Raw genomic sequence first — 13,769 nt, 5'->3', positions numbered from 1 at the left:
ATGGCATTTTAGGAGATCTTTCCAATGAATACAATATCATTGCGATCGGTTAATTAGAAGCGGAGTTATAGCCGTTTTAAATTTTGAAATTTGGCCCCTAATATCTAGGGTCTGGAAGGTCCTAGGTACTCAAGTGGCGGTTCGTTGGAAAGGTCTTGAGGTCAGCTATAACATACTCAAATTTGAGGCCGATTCATGCCATAGGGGCTGAATAATTGAGGAATGTATATTTTGGGGGTGGTAAAAATGGCGGACGGAGGGGTGGGGGGTTGGATTTGACATCACCAAGTTTTAGCGGTAGTAGAACTTTCAACCTTTGATGAAAACCGCATGTCGATATCTCCTTCTGTTTAGGCTCCACTAGTCCATTTACGAAGGACCGACGGACGGACGGACCGACGGACGGCGCCCTAAAAAGGTGATCCCACTCTTTTTCGTCACGTTTCGTAATGTCACATTGATATATTTATATTGCGAGTTTTTGTACGTTGTGCGATTACAAGTACAGCGGGATTCATCGAGCTGTAATTTAATAAATTCTTTCAAGTGTTACGGAAAACATTCATGTTTTTTAGGAATTTCGAAAACATTTTAATATTTTTAGACATTGTTTATTAATCTTCTAAATTATGCACCATTTTTAGGGTATCTTTTTAAAAATTCAGCTGCTACATATTTTTGCTCACGCATATTTTAAGTATCTTTTAAAGTGGAAAATTTCTTTGCTTCAAAATATGCCTCAAAGCTTTTCTTGCCTTTGGTTTAATTCGAACCTTTTTTACAAATTTTTTTTACAATCTCCACATTTCTTTATATCTATTTCTCAGCATTAAGGAAGACAATTCTTCTCATGCTTTATATTACTGTACAAGTTACACTTTCGACCTGAGAATTGCAATCAACACGACAAATGTGGGATTTCAAGTCAAGTTCAGTGGCTATTCGTGATATTTTTCTACACACAATAAATAGAAAGAAAAAAAGATCGGAAAGAATTCTGGACTGGCAACTGAAGGTATATAATTTAGCGATAAAATAGGAGCAAGTGCTCGCCAAGAGCAAAGAATGACGCCCAATTGCGGCAATAGCGCGCTTGCGAATTGAGATATCCACGGTGAGATAGTGAAAAGAGGCGGGAAACCTGCGATTGCGGAACAATTTCAGACCATGATCCAGTATATATATTATATTGTGCTGCACATTTCCCGAAAAATTACAATTTATGCCACATTTTCCAGTTCCGATCATGAGTCGATAAATTGCGCGCGTTCTTTTGATTCTATTTCAGCTGGGCGATACCCGCTGTACTTGTACTCGTACAAAATACAATAACCCGCAATATACACCAAAATGTCATCAGAGAGGCTTAAAATCACAAAACGTATCACAAACCAAAGAGAGTGGGATCGCTTTTTTTGGGCGCCGTCCGTCGGTCTGTCGGCCTGTCGGCCTGTCGCAAATGGGCTTGTGACGCCTAAACGGTAGGATATATCGACATGCGGTTTTCACCAAAGGTTGAAAGTTCTACTACCGTTAGAAAATAGTGATGTCAAATCCAACCCCCCATCCCTCCAACCGCCATTTTGAACACCCCCAAAAAACATTTTCCCAATTTTCTCAGCCCCTATGACATGGATTGGGCTAAAATTTTGGTATGTTATAGCTGACCTCAAGACCTTTCCAACGAACCGCCACTTAAAGATCTAGGACCTTCCAGACCCTAGATATTAGGGGCCAAATTTCAAAGTTTAAAACGGCTATAACTCCGCTTCTAATTAACCGATCAGAATGATATTGTATTAATTGGAAAGGTCTCGTAAAATGCCATGTTTCACTCTAACATCATAAATTGGTAGGACCACCGCTAGAGGCGCTAAAGTCAAATAACCATTTTCGAAATTTCGACATCGAATAACTCAGAGAAATTGTTATGTTTTTGGTTTATATTTTAATATGTTGTAGCTAAGGTCAATACCTTTCCAACGATATCCTACTTATGGGGCTTGATGTATCGGGAGCGGAGATATGAAGGGTCAAACTTTTTATTTTAGATACCCTATAACTTCTGTTCTATTTGCCCGATCGTTACGATTTTGGGTTCATTGGAAAGCTCTTGCAGAACTCTACAACTATTTAAAACAACAGAAGTTCATCAGACCACTGCCAGAGACGCTAATGTCAATAACAAAATTTTTGAAATTTTTAAATCAAAAATTTTGTTCTAAGGTCACACTAATTTAAAATATTTTTACATGTATTCTGATAGTCCAGATCGAGACGTTTCCAAAATGGGGTTATACTTTTTTGTCACTGCCATAGAACCTGAGTTATGGCGGTTTGAAATTTTCCGATGAAAACAGGGTTGGTCGAGTTGGCCACATTGAGAGTTGGCGGCGCCCAGCTGACCATAAGCGTTCGCTTCTCACTTTCTTTTGCTACATATATTGAACTGCGCCTGTGTTGCTAAGGTCAAAGTTGATCTATGATCCCTCGTGACTTTCAATTGCCCAGCAATTTTTTATCCGTTATTGGGTGAGAGATGGAGGAATGCGAGATAAGACATTTTCGGCCTGGATGATTGTGTGTCTGGGGCGCACGTGAGAAAGTGCGCTGAAGGTGAAGCTCGTGGTGTTGCACAAAAAAGTTGATCGTCGATGGATTTGAAAGACTTGTCTTATCCGCCAAAATGAACAAGGGCCATAAATTTTTGCATATAGAGATCACGCCACAATGAAGATATTCGCCATTGATGGCGCGGAACACCAATGTGGTCGCAAAAGTAGCAAATTACAGTCATTGTTACACTTAAATTATAGTGCTATTATGTCCCTAATAAGGTACAAATGTACTCCACGGCGATAGTCAACATTTCCCAAAACTGTCCGCAGGCCTTTTCCGTATTGCAAGCCACAAACACCACTCAATTTGTATGGGAGACACTTGGCGAAAAACTGGTGGCATTTTGCATTGATGGTGAATGATTCATTTGGACCAACAGGCGGAACAGAGTGGAAATATGCGTGACTTTAGCAGAAGGAATTGGTCGCAAATGAAATGCATACAATTGGGAAACGTCCTAATTGCTCATTTGCATAAATGATTGTTAAATTGAAAGGTCGCGATTTGCAAAAGTACTTTAATTTGTATACAAAATAGCCCAAGTTAAATATTGCTGTAAAATTGTTACTTGATTATTTTTGCTCTGTTCCTAAAAAAAACATCACTTCAGCACGTGTACGAAATGGCAAAAATGTAATTAAGCATTCAATCTTCTGCCACTTTTCTCACCATTTTTCATATCATTATTATATTATTTATTTCATATATATTTGAAAAAAATTTAATTGGAACAGTAAAAGCAGCAAATATGCTGTGAAATTCTGTGGTAAAGTCTTTCCCATCAATTAACAGAAGTTATTTGTGTATGAAAAATTAATAGCAAAAATTTCACACGAAGAAATTCTTCTTTATTCAGTACAATTTGCCGAAAATAAAACCCATTGCATACGCAACAAAATTGACTGTTTTGCAGACCTTCAAAATTGATGTCTTTACAAGAAAATTAGATTTTTGTGCCCACAAAGAATAATCAACTTCTTTCGCAAAAGCCACCAAATGTGAAAATTGTGAGTCTTTTTCACGACTTATGATAGTCAATATTCTTGTTTTTTTTTCTTATTGTGTTGAGGGTGAATTTTTTCCCACCATGAAAAGAGTCTCTTTTGGCGTGTGCGATTTATTCCTATTGAGAGTGTGGAAAAAATGGTGGGAAAGAAGGTTGAAAAAATTCACACATTCATTAAATGAGCTCTTTTGTAGGAGAGTTTCATGGGTGTCCTCAAGCTTCTTTCTTTCCATGCGCACACAGCGTGTGTTTTTGTCTTTGCAACGAAGAAGAAAAAAAAGATCGAAAGAAATTAATTACCAGCGTCTCAGACTTTTTTTTATTGCAAAATTGTGCACACCTACAAATCTCTTACTCTCTGTGTTGAATATAAGTGAAAGAAATTTCTGCTGATCATTCGGCATCGGAATCGTGTGACTCTCTTGGTTGTTCGAGAAGTGTTTTTGCAAAATAACACACACGGCAAAATAGTCACGAATTCATCATCTTGTTCGTGTCACTCAAGATGGATTTTTCAATCCAAACTGATCAACTTCCAATTGTCTTGGACACACACACACACACACACACACACACACACATCCACGCCATTGATGAAAGATCTGCAATCGAGTGTCTAAATATTGTCGATTTTGATATCGAAAATACCATCGCGCATTAACTGTTGATGATAGTGCACTACTTTTCCACTCCGCGCACTCAATGCGATGATGGAATTGTGCAAAGCGAAGTAAGAGAAGATCACGATTTTAAATTATATTATGCAAAAATTGTGTGTTTGAGAGAAAAAAAATGAGAGTAAAATCGAATGCAGTTATTGACCAATATTCATATACAATGCGCGCGCCTCTCGCATTCTCTCTCTTCACCATTTCGCCAGTCACAATTATACAATTTATGGTATTGCCGCCAATTCGTGAGTGTGATCGATCGCTCGAGCGCGGGTGCAGAATAAGTGTTTAAGAGAGACAGTGTGGCGAGTGTGCGAAGGAAGCCAAATTAATTTGTTGAGACAGTGAGGAAATGCGATTAAGAAGTGCTCTCTTGGAAGTTGGCTGCAACACTTTTGACGCTATCGCATTACCTTTTATTATGGGCATCCAAACAGCGCCGGTTTGAGTTATGATCACAACTTCTCGCGCCATCCAATCGGAAGTACGGTATTTTTAGGATAAATCTCTACTAAGGTTCCGAAATGTTGGAAATTTATATGAAATCTTCCAAGAAAAATGCTATTATACAAAACAAATCAATCTTTTAAATTACAGCTCGGTGAAGTCCGCTGTATTTGTGATCGCACAAAGTACAAAAACTCGCAATATATATCAAAATGGCATAAGGAAACGTGACGAAAAAGAGTGACATTGCTTTTTTTTGGGCGCCGTCCGTCGAACCGTCGGTCGGACCGTCTTTTCCTCGTAAATGGACTTGTGGAGCCTAAACGGTAGGAGATATCGACAAGCGGTTTTGAACAAAGGTTAAAAGTTCTATTACCGCTAGAGAATAGTGATGTCAAATCCAACCCCCCACCCCTCCAACCGCCATTTTGAACACCCCCAAAAAACATTTTCCCAATTTTCTCAGCCCCTATGACATGGATTGGGCTCAAATTTTTGTATGTTATAGCTGACCTCAAGACCTTTCCAACGAACCACCACTTAAAGATCTAGGACCTTCCAGACCCTAGATATTAGGGGCCAAATTTCAAAATTTAAAACGGCTATAACTCCGCTTCTAATTAACCGATCAGAATGATATTGTATTCATTGGAAAGGTCTCGTAAAATGCCATGTTCCACTCTAACATCATAAATTGGTAGGACCACCGCTAGAGGCGCTAAAGTCAAATAACCATTTTCGAAATTTCGACATCGAATAACTCAGAGAAATTGTTATGTTTTTGGTTTATATTTTAATATGTTGTAGCTAAGGTCAATACCTTTCCAACGATATCCTACTTATGGGGCTTGATGTATCGGGAGCGGAGATATGAAGGGTCAAACTTTTTATTTTAGATACCCTATAACTTCTGTTCTATTTGCCCGATCGTTACGATTTTGGGTTCATTGGAAAGCTCTTGCAGAACTCTACAACTATTTAAAACAACAGAAGTTCATCAGACCACTGCCAGAGACGCTAATGTCAATAACAAAATTTTTGAAATTTTTAAATCAAAAATTTTGTTCTAAGGTCACACTAATTTAAAATATTTTTACATGTATTCTGACAGTCCAGATCGAGACGTTTCCAAAATGGGGTTATACTTTTTTGTCACTGCCATAGAACCTGAGTTATGGCGGTTTGAAATTTTCCGATGAAAACAGGGTTGGTCGAGTTGGCCACATTGAGAGTTGGCGGCGCCCAGCTGACCATAAGCGTTCGCTTATCACTTCCTTTCTGTGGTTAACATTGGTGCGACGCGACACTTTAGCTTGGATGGCGCGATCGCCGAAGAACTTTACGGTATGCCGTTGCCACACTTCTTGGGCGATTAATCTGTGCACGCGCGCGCGAGACCACAATGATTAAAATTCATTGTGACGCGGCAATTCTGCGAGAAGGTGAAATATAATGTGATTAGGCGATAAATCACTTCTTAAATATTTCAATTTATCTGCATTCGCGTCGCCTTTGCACATGACCAGTGCTGCAGAGGCGCCAGCTGGATGTTTCTTATCAGTTGCAACTGAAATAATAACTACATATAACAACATTCATCAGCAATAAGAGACGCGTGTCTTGCACTGTATTAATTTCTCTCCTCCTTCAATTGTGCGAAGACATGGAGAAATTTCTCAATTCGTCGATCATTATGCACTTTTGAGAATTTTATTCATAAGTGGCAAAAAAAAGAAATGTTTTGCGGTTCATTGAGAAGGAGACAACGAGAAGTTAAATGCAAACAAGCAATAAAGAGGCAAAAGTCAGGCACACAATTGCCAATACAGATGGAAATTGAATGCAAGTCGCAGGCGCAGAATCTCACCCACAATTCGCGCACATAATACCTATTATTTACCACTTAATCATACACACTCGCGAGCATTATGCAAAAAGCCCAGACACAAATGCGGTTCATTGCCAAAAGAATGCACTTAAGGAGATTACATTGCACAAAGTACACCTCAGATCAATTGCGTCCGATAATGGAAAGTGGGAAAACTGATATTCCTCTCTTGTCTGTCCAGATTAATGTTAGCATTGATCAATTGTAATGCCATTTGAGAAACAATTATGATGGTTTTCAATTAGGATTTCCACAGAGAACTGAATTTACGTTGTTATAAATGGTGTTCTGGCAGAACGAATATGTAAATCAACTAAATGAAAATTTTGACTATTGATAATACACAAGGTTTTAAAGTAGGACCGTAAACTCGCTTTATAAAACATTGGAAATTAGTAAATTTAACTTGATTTCAAAGACAATTTTAGCAAAATTGTTTTTTTTTGTACAAACGTAAATGATAATAATGATGATAACGATCGGATGAAGCAAATTTTAAGTCAATCAGGTGTAAGATGAAGTGTATGATAGATAGATTACATTTAATTTTCAATTCTGGAGCGTGGAGAGGGGGAGGGAGATCAATCTTTGGTTTTTGGTGGCCTTTATCTCCCCTCAAAAGCTCTGCAAGACTTACTGATATTCTTCTGTGTATGGACGATCGTCTTTTGATGCAATTTTGTAATCGCTATGAAGATTGCTGGCTGGAATGATCGTGGTGAATGGTTTGAGTTGATATATCTATCTTGTGGTGCGCGCTTCTCTTCCTCATTCTATATCTTGGACGACTTAATTCCAATCTGGAGCAGGATGCGTGGTGGTGTCTTTGTTTTGTCCCTATTCTTTGTATGTGGGGGTTGGGGGGGGGGTGGTTTTGTTTTGCTGAAATTTTGGCGACATTGTCCCCTCTGCAATGGACGGACTCCTCCCTCTGTGTCTCCGCCGTTAGAAGCTTTTTTATCTTGGATGCAGCTACGATGATATTTTACCCAGAAAATGCCCCCCTCCTCCCCCACACCATTACAACAATTCAGTTCTTCCCTTGGAACTTTTCTTTATTTCTTCCATTCATTACCTATATTAAGTTTTTTGGTCCATGGCATCCGAGAGAATTTATTATGTGGTTGTTTTTTTGATGGACTTTATTTGACCAAATTACTTCCTCACACATGACGACGACGATATGAATGAATGTTTTTTTTTCATTATTCTTCCCGTTTTCCGGGTCAAGGGAAACACCACACATTTCCCCACTAAGGGTTGTTGTTTTTTTCTGAAACCTCAGATTGAAAAATCAGCAGGCAGATTCATCATTTTGTTAGCATTAAAAGTGTCTTTTCTTTCTCTTGTCGCACTGCGACTGTGGTGAGTATTGAACCCGGGACCTCCGTGTCATCAAGCAAGTGCGCTATCGACTGTGCTATGAGGCCACTGAAGTGTAGAGCTTTGAATCCTCTGAACCCTCTGAACATTGCAAATCATTGACACTTTGCGCGATGTGACAAATTGACAGATTGCAGAAGGTCAGCTGAAATGTCTTGAAAAAAGCCAATAATCCAAATTAACTGCAAAATGATTTCATAATGAAAACAGTCAGATATTGGATGATGTCTGTGTTCTTTTCTCAAGTTTGAAATTGCGCCAATTGTTGCTCAACAAAACACCTCCACACATTTTGTTAAACGTATGATTGAAAGAGATAGAGAGAGAGAGAGAGAGAGAGGGGAAGAGAGAGAGGGAGAGGGAGAGAGCTTGTCCGGCTAACAAGGAGAGACATTTCAGAGAGCAATTCAAGGAATGCGCCATGCCGAATCGTATACACCTTGTAATTATTAATTGATCGCGACTCACAAGCAATTTGTACGTCTTTGGCATCACCCCGAATACTGTTGTTGGCCTGGGTGAACTGTCGATGGAGGCCTTTTTTTTAGGCAATTATCTTTTAGCAATGGTCCAGAACGCGCGGGTGAGAAGACGAAAATGGATCACAAAAGGTCTGCGCACGCAAAGAACAATACGTCGTGACTCGAGTTGCCCATTCTGCCATTCTGCGCTTGAGATCATTAAGGGCACACAAGTGCTGAGGAAATAGCGCGCAGCTGAGATGATTTTACCAGTAACCAGACTGGTAATTTAGTAGTCATCGTGCTTTGGGTTGGCTTTTCAATCACAGTGATTCAGTGAGAGTGATGAGGACGATGTCATGAATTGAAGTCAATAGCAGCCAATCAATCAATATTGCTCGTGCGGCGATTTCTTCAACAATGCCAACAATTCCGGACATCCGTCATGAATGGCCGAATTCTCTATATATAGACCATTCTTTTTGCCAATTGATTTTTTTCTTGCCTTTCTGCAATTTGCCAGACATTCTGAGGAATTTGGTCACACACAAACATAAGTTTTGTGCGCTTCTCCGAAGCAATTTGCGTCGCATGCAAATTGTCCATAAATAAGGTCGTTTCCCTTCGCGTACAATCTTGATTTTTATTCTCCACCACGGAAGGCAACATGGATAAAAGCACAGGTGAATCCTGGAGGTGCATTTTGAACGTATGCTTTTCCCGGACTCGTTGCAAGAAATTCAGCAAGTGGTGGAAAATGTAAGGCATTGAATCGCGTTTTGGCTACATCGCCCGTTGTTTTTTTTGATTTGATTTAATGCATTCCAATAATTATTTTAAATTTGAAGTAAATTCAAAGGTTATTCTCCTCTTTCTGTTATAGTTAATTTATGACAAAGAGAAATGCGTAAAACCATTTATTCTGTGTGGAAAAACTCTGAATTTAAGCTACTTTTGTTCGTTTTGCGAACAAAATTTTTTAAATTTGTTATTTAACTAGACTTTTCAGTGCTTCTTTGGTTGTTACAATTTAAGTGTTTTTTGAGAAAAAAAATAAGCAATTGCAACTTGCCGATTTTAAATTTTTTTCTAATATATATATATATATATATATATGAACACGACGATTACCATTCAATTGAAGCATATCGCTAGTGCTTTCGCCTCGGTGCCGTTTTATTTTGCAAATATGTGTTATAATATTTAAGATAGAGAGCTTTGTGAGCGGGAAAAAATATTAGCAACGGTTGCGATGAGCTTTCACAGTCACGCGAAGGAATAATAAGTAATTATCATAAGAATAGAGAGAGAGAGAATGATTGTCTCCACTCTTCCAACATGGTTGGCAGGCGCTCTGGGGTGTTTTTTTCGTGACCAAGACACCCGAAAATTCACCCTCGCGCGAAAGCGCTATAAAAGGATCGCGGCTTGAGCGGACGGACTCTCAGTGTTGGCGGTGTTGCTCGGGGATGCAGACAGTGTTGTCGAGTCGGTGGCGTTCGTGAGGAAGTGTTGTCCTAAGAACTCCTTGAGCAGACCATGAAGACGGGCACGGTACGAAACAGCTCTCCTCTGGGTTTCCTCAAGACGTCGCCGAGGCACAATTCTGGCTACAAATCCTCTAAGATCCTCTCGAGTTTGGGCATCCTGGACAAGGATAGTGTCTCTGGCAAGAGTCGCCGCAGCAAATCGAGGCAAGTTTTTACCATCCATAGCAGACAAAGGACTTTTTGGTGACCCAAATTCGATGGTGAACGCAAAAGAAAATCTGTGTGATCAATAACTCAGCATAAATATTTAGAATTTTCTTGCTATTACATTTTATTATGTATGTCGTGAGGTTAAGAAAATAGGAGACACGATATGATGGCAAACAAAGTGATTTCTATATTGGGAATCATAATAAAAATGGATTAATTAAAAATAATACCTTTTTTTCATATTACGCGATACAAAAAGCGTGGCTCAAAGTGCTCTTCATCGATTTAATATAAAACATTTTCGGGAGAATGTATTTGCAAGGAGCGCAAAAACTGTTTAACTTTTCCTGACATGCAAAGAGTTTTCTTTGGCATTTTTCGGATGAAGTTGATAAGCAAATTCAGCCCATCAAATTTTGCGCTGTGGTGGAATTGATTAGAAGGGAATTTTTGGGCTGTAATGAATGCGTTTGTTTTCTATATTGAACATTGAAAGTTTCAAGGTAAAGTATTTGCATAAAATTCCGATGGTATATCGATTTGCACAGAAGCCGGCATTATTCTTCTGACGAAGTGCATTTCAACGAAAAAGAATTTGCATATATTGGAATATGTATAAAGGATTTACAAGTGTCCTTTTCAACGAGGAAAATGACAGAATAGAATCAGAGTTATGACGGAAAAACGGATTCCTTTTACATGAATTCCGCTCTTAAATATAATCTAATAGTATAGTTTAACTTATAAGGAAAAGCCAGACTGACTTAAGTATCAAAAAAGTATTAGTAAACTAATACTTGACTAATAAGCTAAGCAAAACATCTGCTTTTAATGTCCTTTTCTATTTGATAAATCAAAATAGAATAGTTTTTTCAGGAATAAAATTTTACCTATAATGTTTTTTTTATTAAAAAAGGAATTATTGAAGAAGTGAGTGAAAGCAGTCGGTAAATAACGGAGATATAGGCCGGTAAAGGTGTGAACTTTGACCCTCCATATCTCTGATCCTATAATTTCAATTCTCATATGTAATGGTTCCTTGGAAAGGTCATGACCTCACCTATAACATACAAAAATTGAAAGAAAATGCACCATCATGTTTTTGAGTTATACAACTTAAAATTTTTGAACATGGTTTTATCGACTTTAGCACCCCTGGCGGCGGTTGTATCACGTTTTGATGTTCAGGTGGGAGATGGCATTTTAGGAGACCTTTCCAATGAATACAATATCATTGCGATCGGTTAATTAGAAGCGGAGTTATAGCCGTTTTAAATTTTGAAATTTGGCCCCTAATATCTAGGGTCTGGAAGGTCCTAGGTCCTTAAGTGGTGGTTCGTTGGAAAGGTCTTGAGGTCAGCTATAACATACTCAAATTTGAGGCCGATTCATGCCATAGGGGCTGAAAAATTGAGGAATGTATATTTTGGGGGTGGTAAAAATGGCGGACGGAGGGGTGGGGGTTGGATTTGACATCACCAAGTTTTAGCGGTAGTAGAACTTTTAACCTTTGGTGAAAACCGCATATCGATATCTCTTACCGTTTAGGCGCTACGAGTCGAAATACTACGGACGAACGGACGGACGGACGGGCGGACGGGCAGGCGGACGGGCGGACGGGCGGGCGGACGAGCAGGCGGACGGGCGGACGGGCGGATGGACGGGCGAAAGCATATTGGATAATTTTGTTCAATCAAACATAATAAGAATTTTTCAACTTATTTAACAGTAATTATCTCACATTTTCCCATATAAAATTCAAATCAAACTTGCGAATTTTCCGTTATCACGCAGGCGACACAATTTCAGAGAAGCTCGACTTTACCATGGTTATTTAACATGTTGTAAAATTACTAAATTTCTTTGGCGGTCTCTTTCTAATAGACTATAAATAGACCAACTGTCCCCTAATTGTACTTGTCTTTGCAATTTTCTGAAATTCTATTTCCGCCTACAAATTTATAATCAATTTGACGACTTGATAGTCTGCTATATATCGTGAATATCAGTCAAGTGCTAAATGCGAATCATGCGCCAAATCGATCTGGCCAAAAGGAGTCATTTAGTTGAATGACACTCGCGATCTGAGAGGCAATTAAGCGCGGCGTCTTCGGGTGTTCGCCTCGGTGATCCGATGCGAGGTGCACTGGAGCGTGACTCCCTTGATTCCTGGCACAGACCTAAGAATTCCCTGGGCTTTCTCTGTGTGTCACTCCATTGCATGAGCCCTAAATTTGCATTTCCATGACAACAAACGTCGAAGTTTACGAGGCAATGCGTTGCTTGTGCCTGGGCAATCCTTATAGTGTCTCTCGGTAATTTATGTGATTCGGATCACAACAATAGAAGTGTATTTTATTCAGCAAATTGCAGATGAGCGAAAGTGAAAAGTAGAGGAGGATTTGAAAGTGTTGGGGATTTGGTTGTGGTTTCTATGAGTTCTCTCTTTCTTTTCTGTTCTGCATAGGAAGGGCGGCTTCTCGCCCAAAATGAGCGATTCCTACAAGAAGAGGAGTGTTGATTTCACGGATTTCGCCTACAGGGAGGCCGTGAACAGGCTCAAGTATCTCCTGGCTGAATCCTACACGCCCAGCAAGATGCACTATCACCGCGACGACGACACCAGCTTCCAGTCTGCAGAGCGACCGGTGCTGACGGAGATCTCCAAGTATCTGCCGCCGTCCAGTGCGCTGGCGTACAACACGCGGCGACTGGACTTTCCGGGTGGCGCCAAAGAGAACTTTCCGCTGGGCCTGAAGCCGGCATACTCGACAAGTAGCCTTCAGCAGTCGGAAATAGCCCAATTCGCTGACGTCAATCCGCCCCCGCCTCAAGAGCTGATGAATTTCATCGAGCGCCAAGAGCACTACATCGAGCAGCTGGAGAAGGAGTCACAGTTCTGTCGCGAGGAGTTGGCCAATTTGCTGTCCAAAGTGAAGAATGTCATCACGGAGAACGAGTCGTTGACGGATCAGGCCAAGGTGGGACTCACGAGGAACTTCTTCAGCAGCCTGGACTCTTCCGAGAGCGAGGAGAACGAACATGGGGACACCAAGAGTCTGCCGATGAAGTACAAAAACACCTCAATGGGGCCCAACATTGTCTTCGAGTCGCGAATCAGTGAACTAGAGGCGCAACTGGCTCAAGCGGCAATTGACTTTAGGCGGCTCAATGAGGAGAATGACTGCAACAAGAGGAAGATTGCCATGGGAGCCGGCGATGGTGGTTCTGCTGAGATCTACAGGAAGCAGATCGATAATTTGCAGAAGTAAGTCTCATGAATTAATCTCTTAAGAGCGGCTGTGGCTCAGTGGTTAACGCGCTTGACTCTCGAAGCTACAGTTGTGTGTTCAAATCCCGCCAAATTGTAAATATTTCGAACACTGCAAAGTGGAAAAAATAAGCCTTTCAACAGTAAATTAAAGCAACTCAAGTGGGATTGTTGTTGAATGTTCCAGTTGAAACATATGCTTCACTGGAATTGTCTTACACACAGTTGCTGTATATATAAAGGTGGACGTTTAGGACTGCTTATGGGGTTGTGTCGGCAAGCTGTGACAATCTGCTACCGTGTAAAAAAAAATATCTTATAGG

At 40.0% G+C, this 13,769-nt stretch overlaps 1 protein-coding gene across 1 annotated transcript in view; it reads left to right on the top strand.

The window, feature by feature from the left end:
• The first annotated feature begins 12,533 nt into the window (after window positions 1–12,533).
• Window positions 12,534–13,769, top strand: part of LOC132264394 (uncharacterized) — a 22,372-nt gene continuing 21,136 nt past the window's right edge. Inside the window, exons 1-2 of the mRNA XM_059764591.1 lie at window positions 12,534–12,565; window positions 12,643–13,443. Coding sequence (XP_059620574.1) covers window positions 12,549–12,565; window positions 12,643–13,443 — 818 coding nt within the window. The 5' untranslated portion in view covers window positions 12,534–12,548. The remainder of the gene's footprint in view (window positions 12,566–12,642; window positions 13,444–13,769) is intronic.

Source organism: Phlebotomus argentipes, unplaced genomic scaffold (assembly GCF_947086385.1).
Source record: "Phlebotomus argentipes unplaced genomic scaffold, Phlebotomus argentipes genome assembly contig_58, whole genome shotgun sequence".
Lineage (NCBI taxonomy): Eukaryota > Metazoa > Arthropoda > Insecta > Diptera > Psychodidae > Phlebotomus > Phlebotomus argentipes.
The sequence above is the reverse complement of the archived record's forward strand: the minus strand, read 5'-3'. Positions and strand labels throughout refer to the sequence as shown.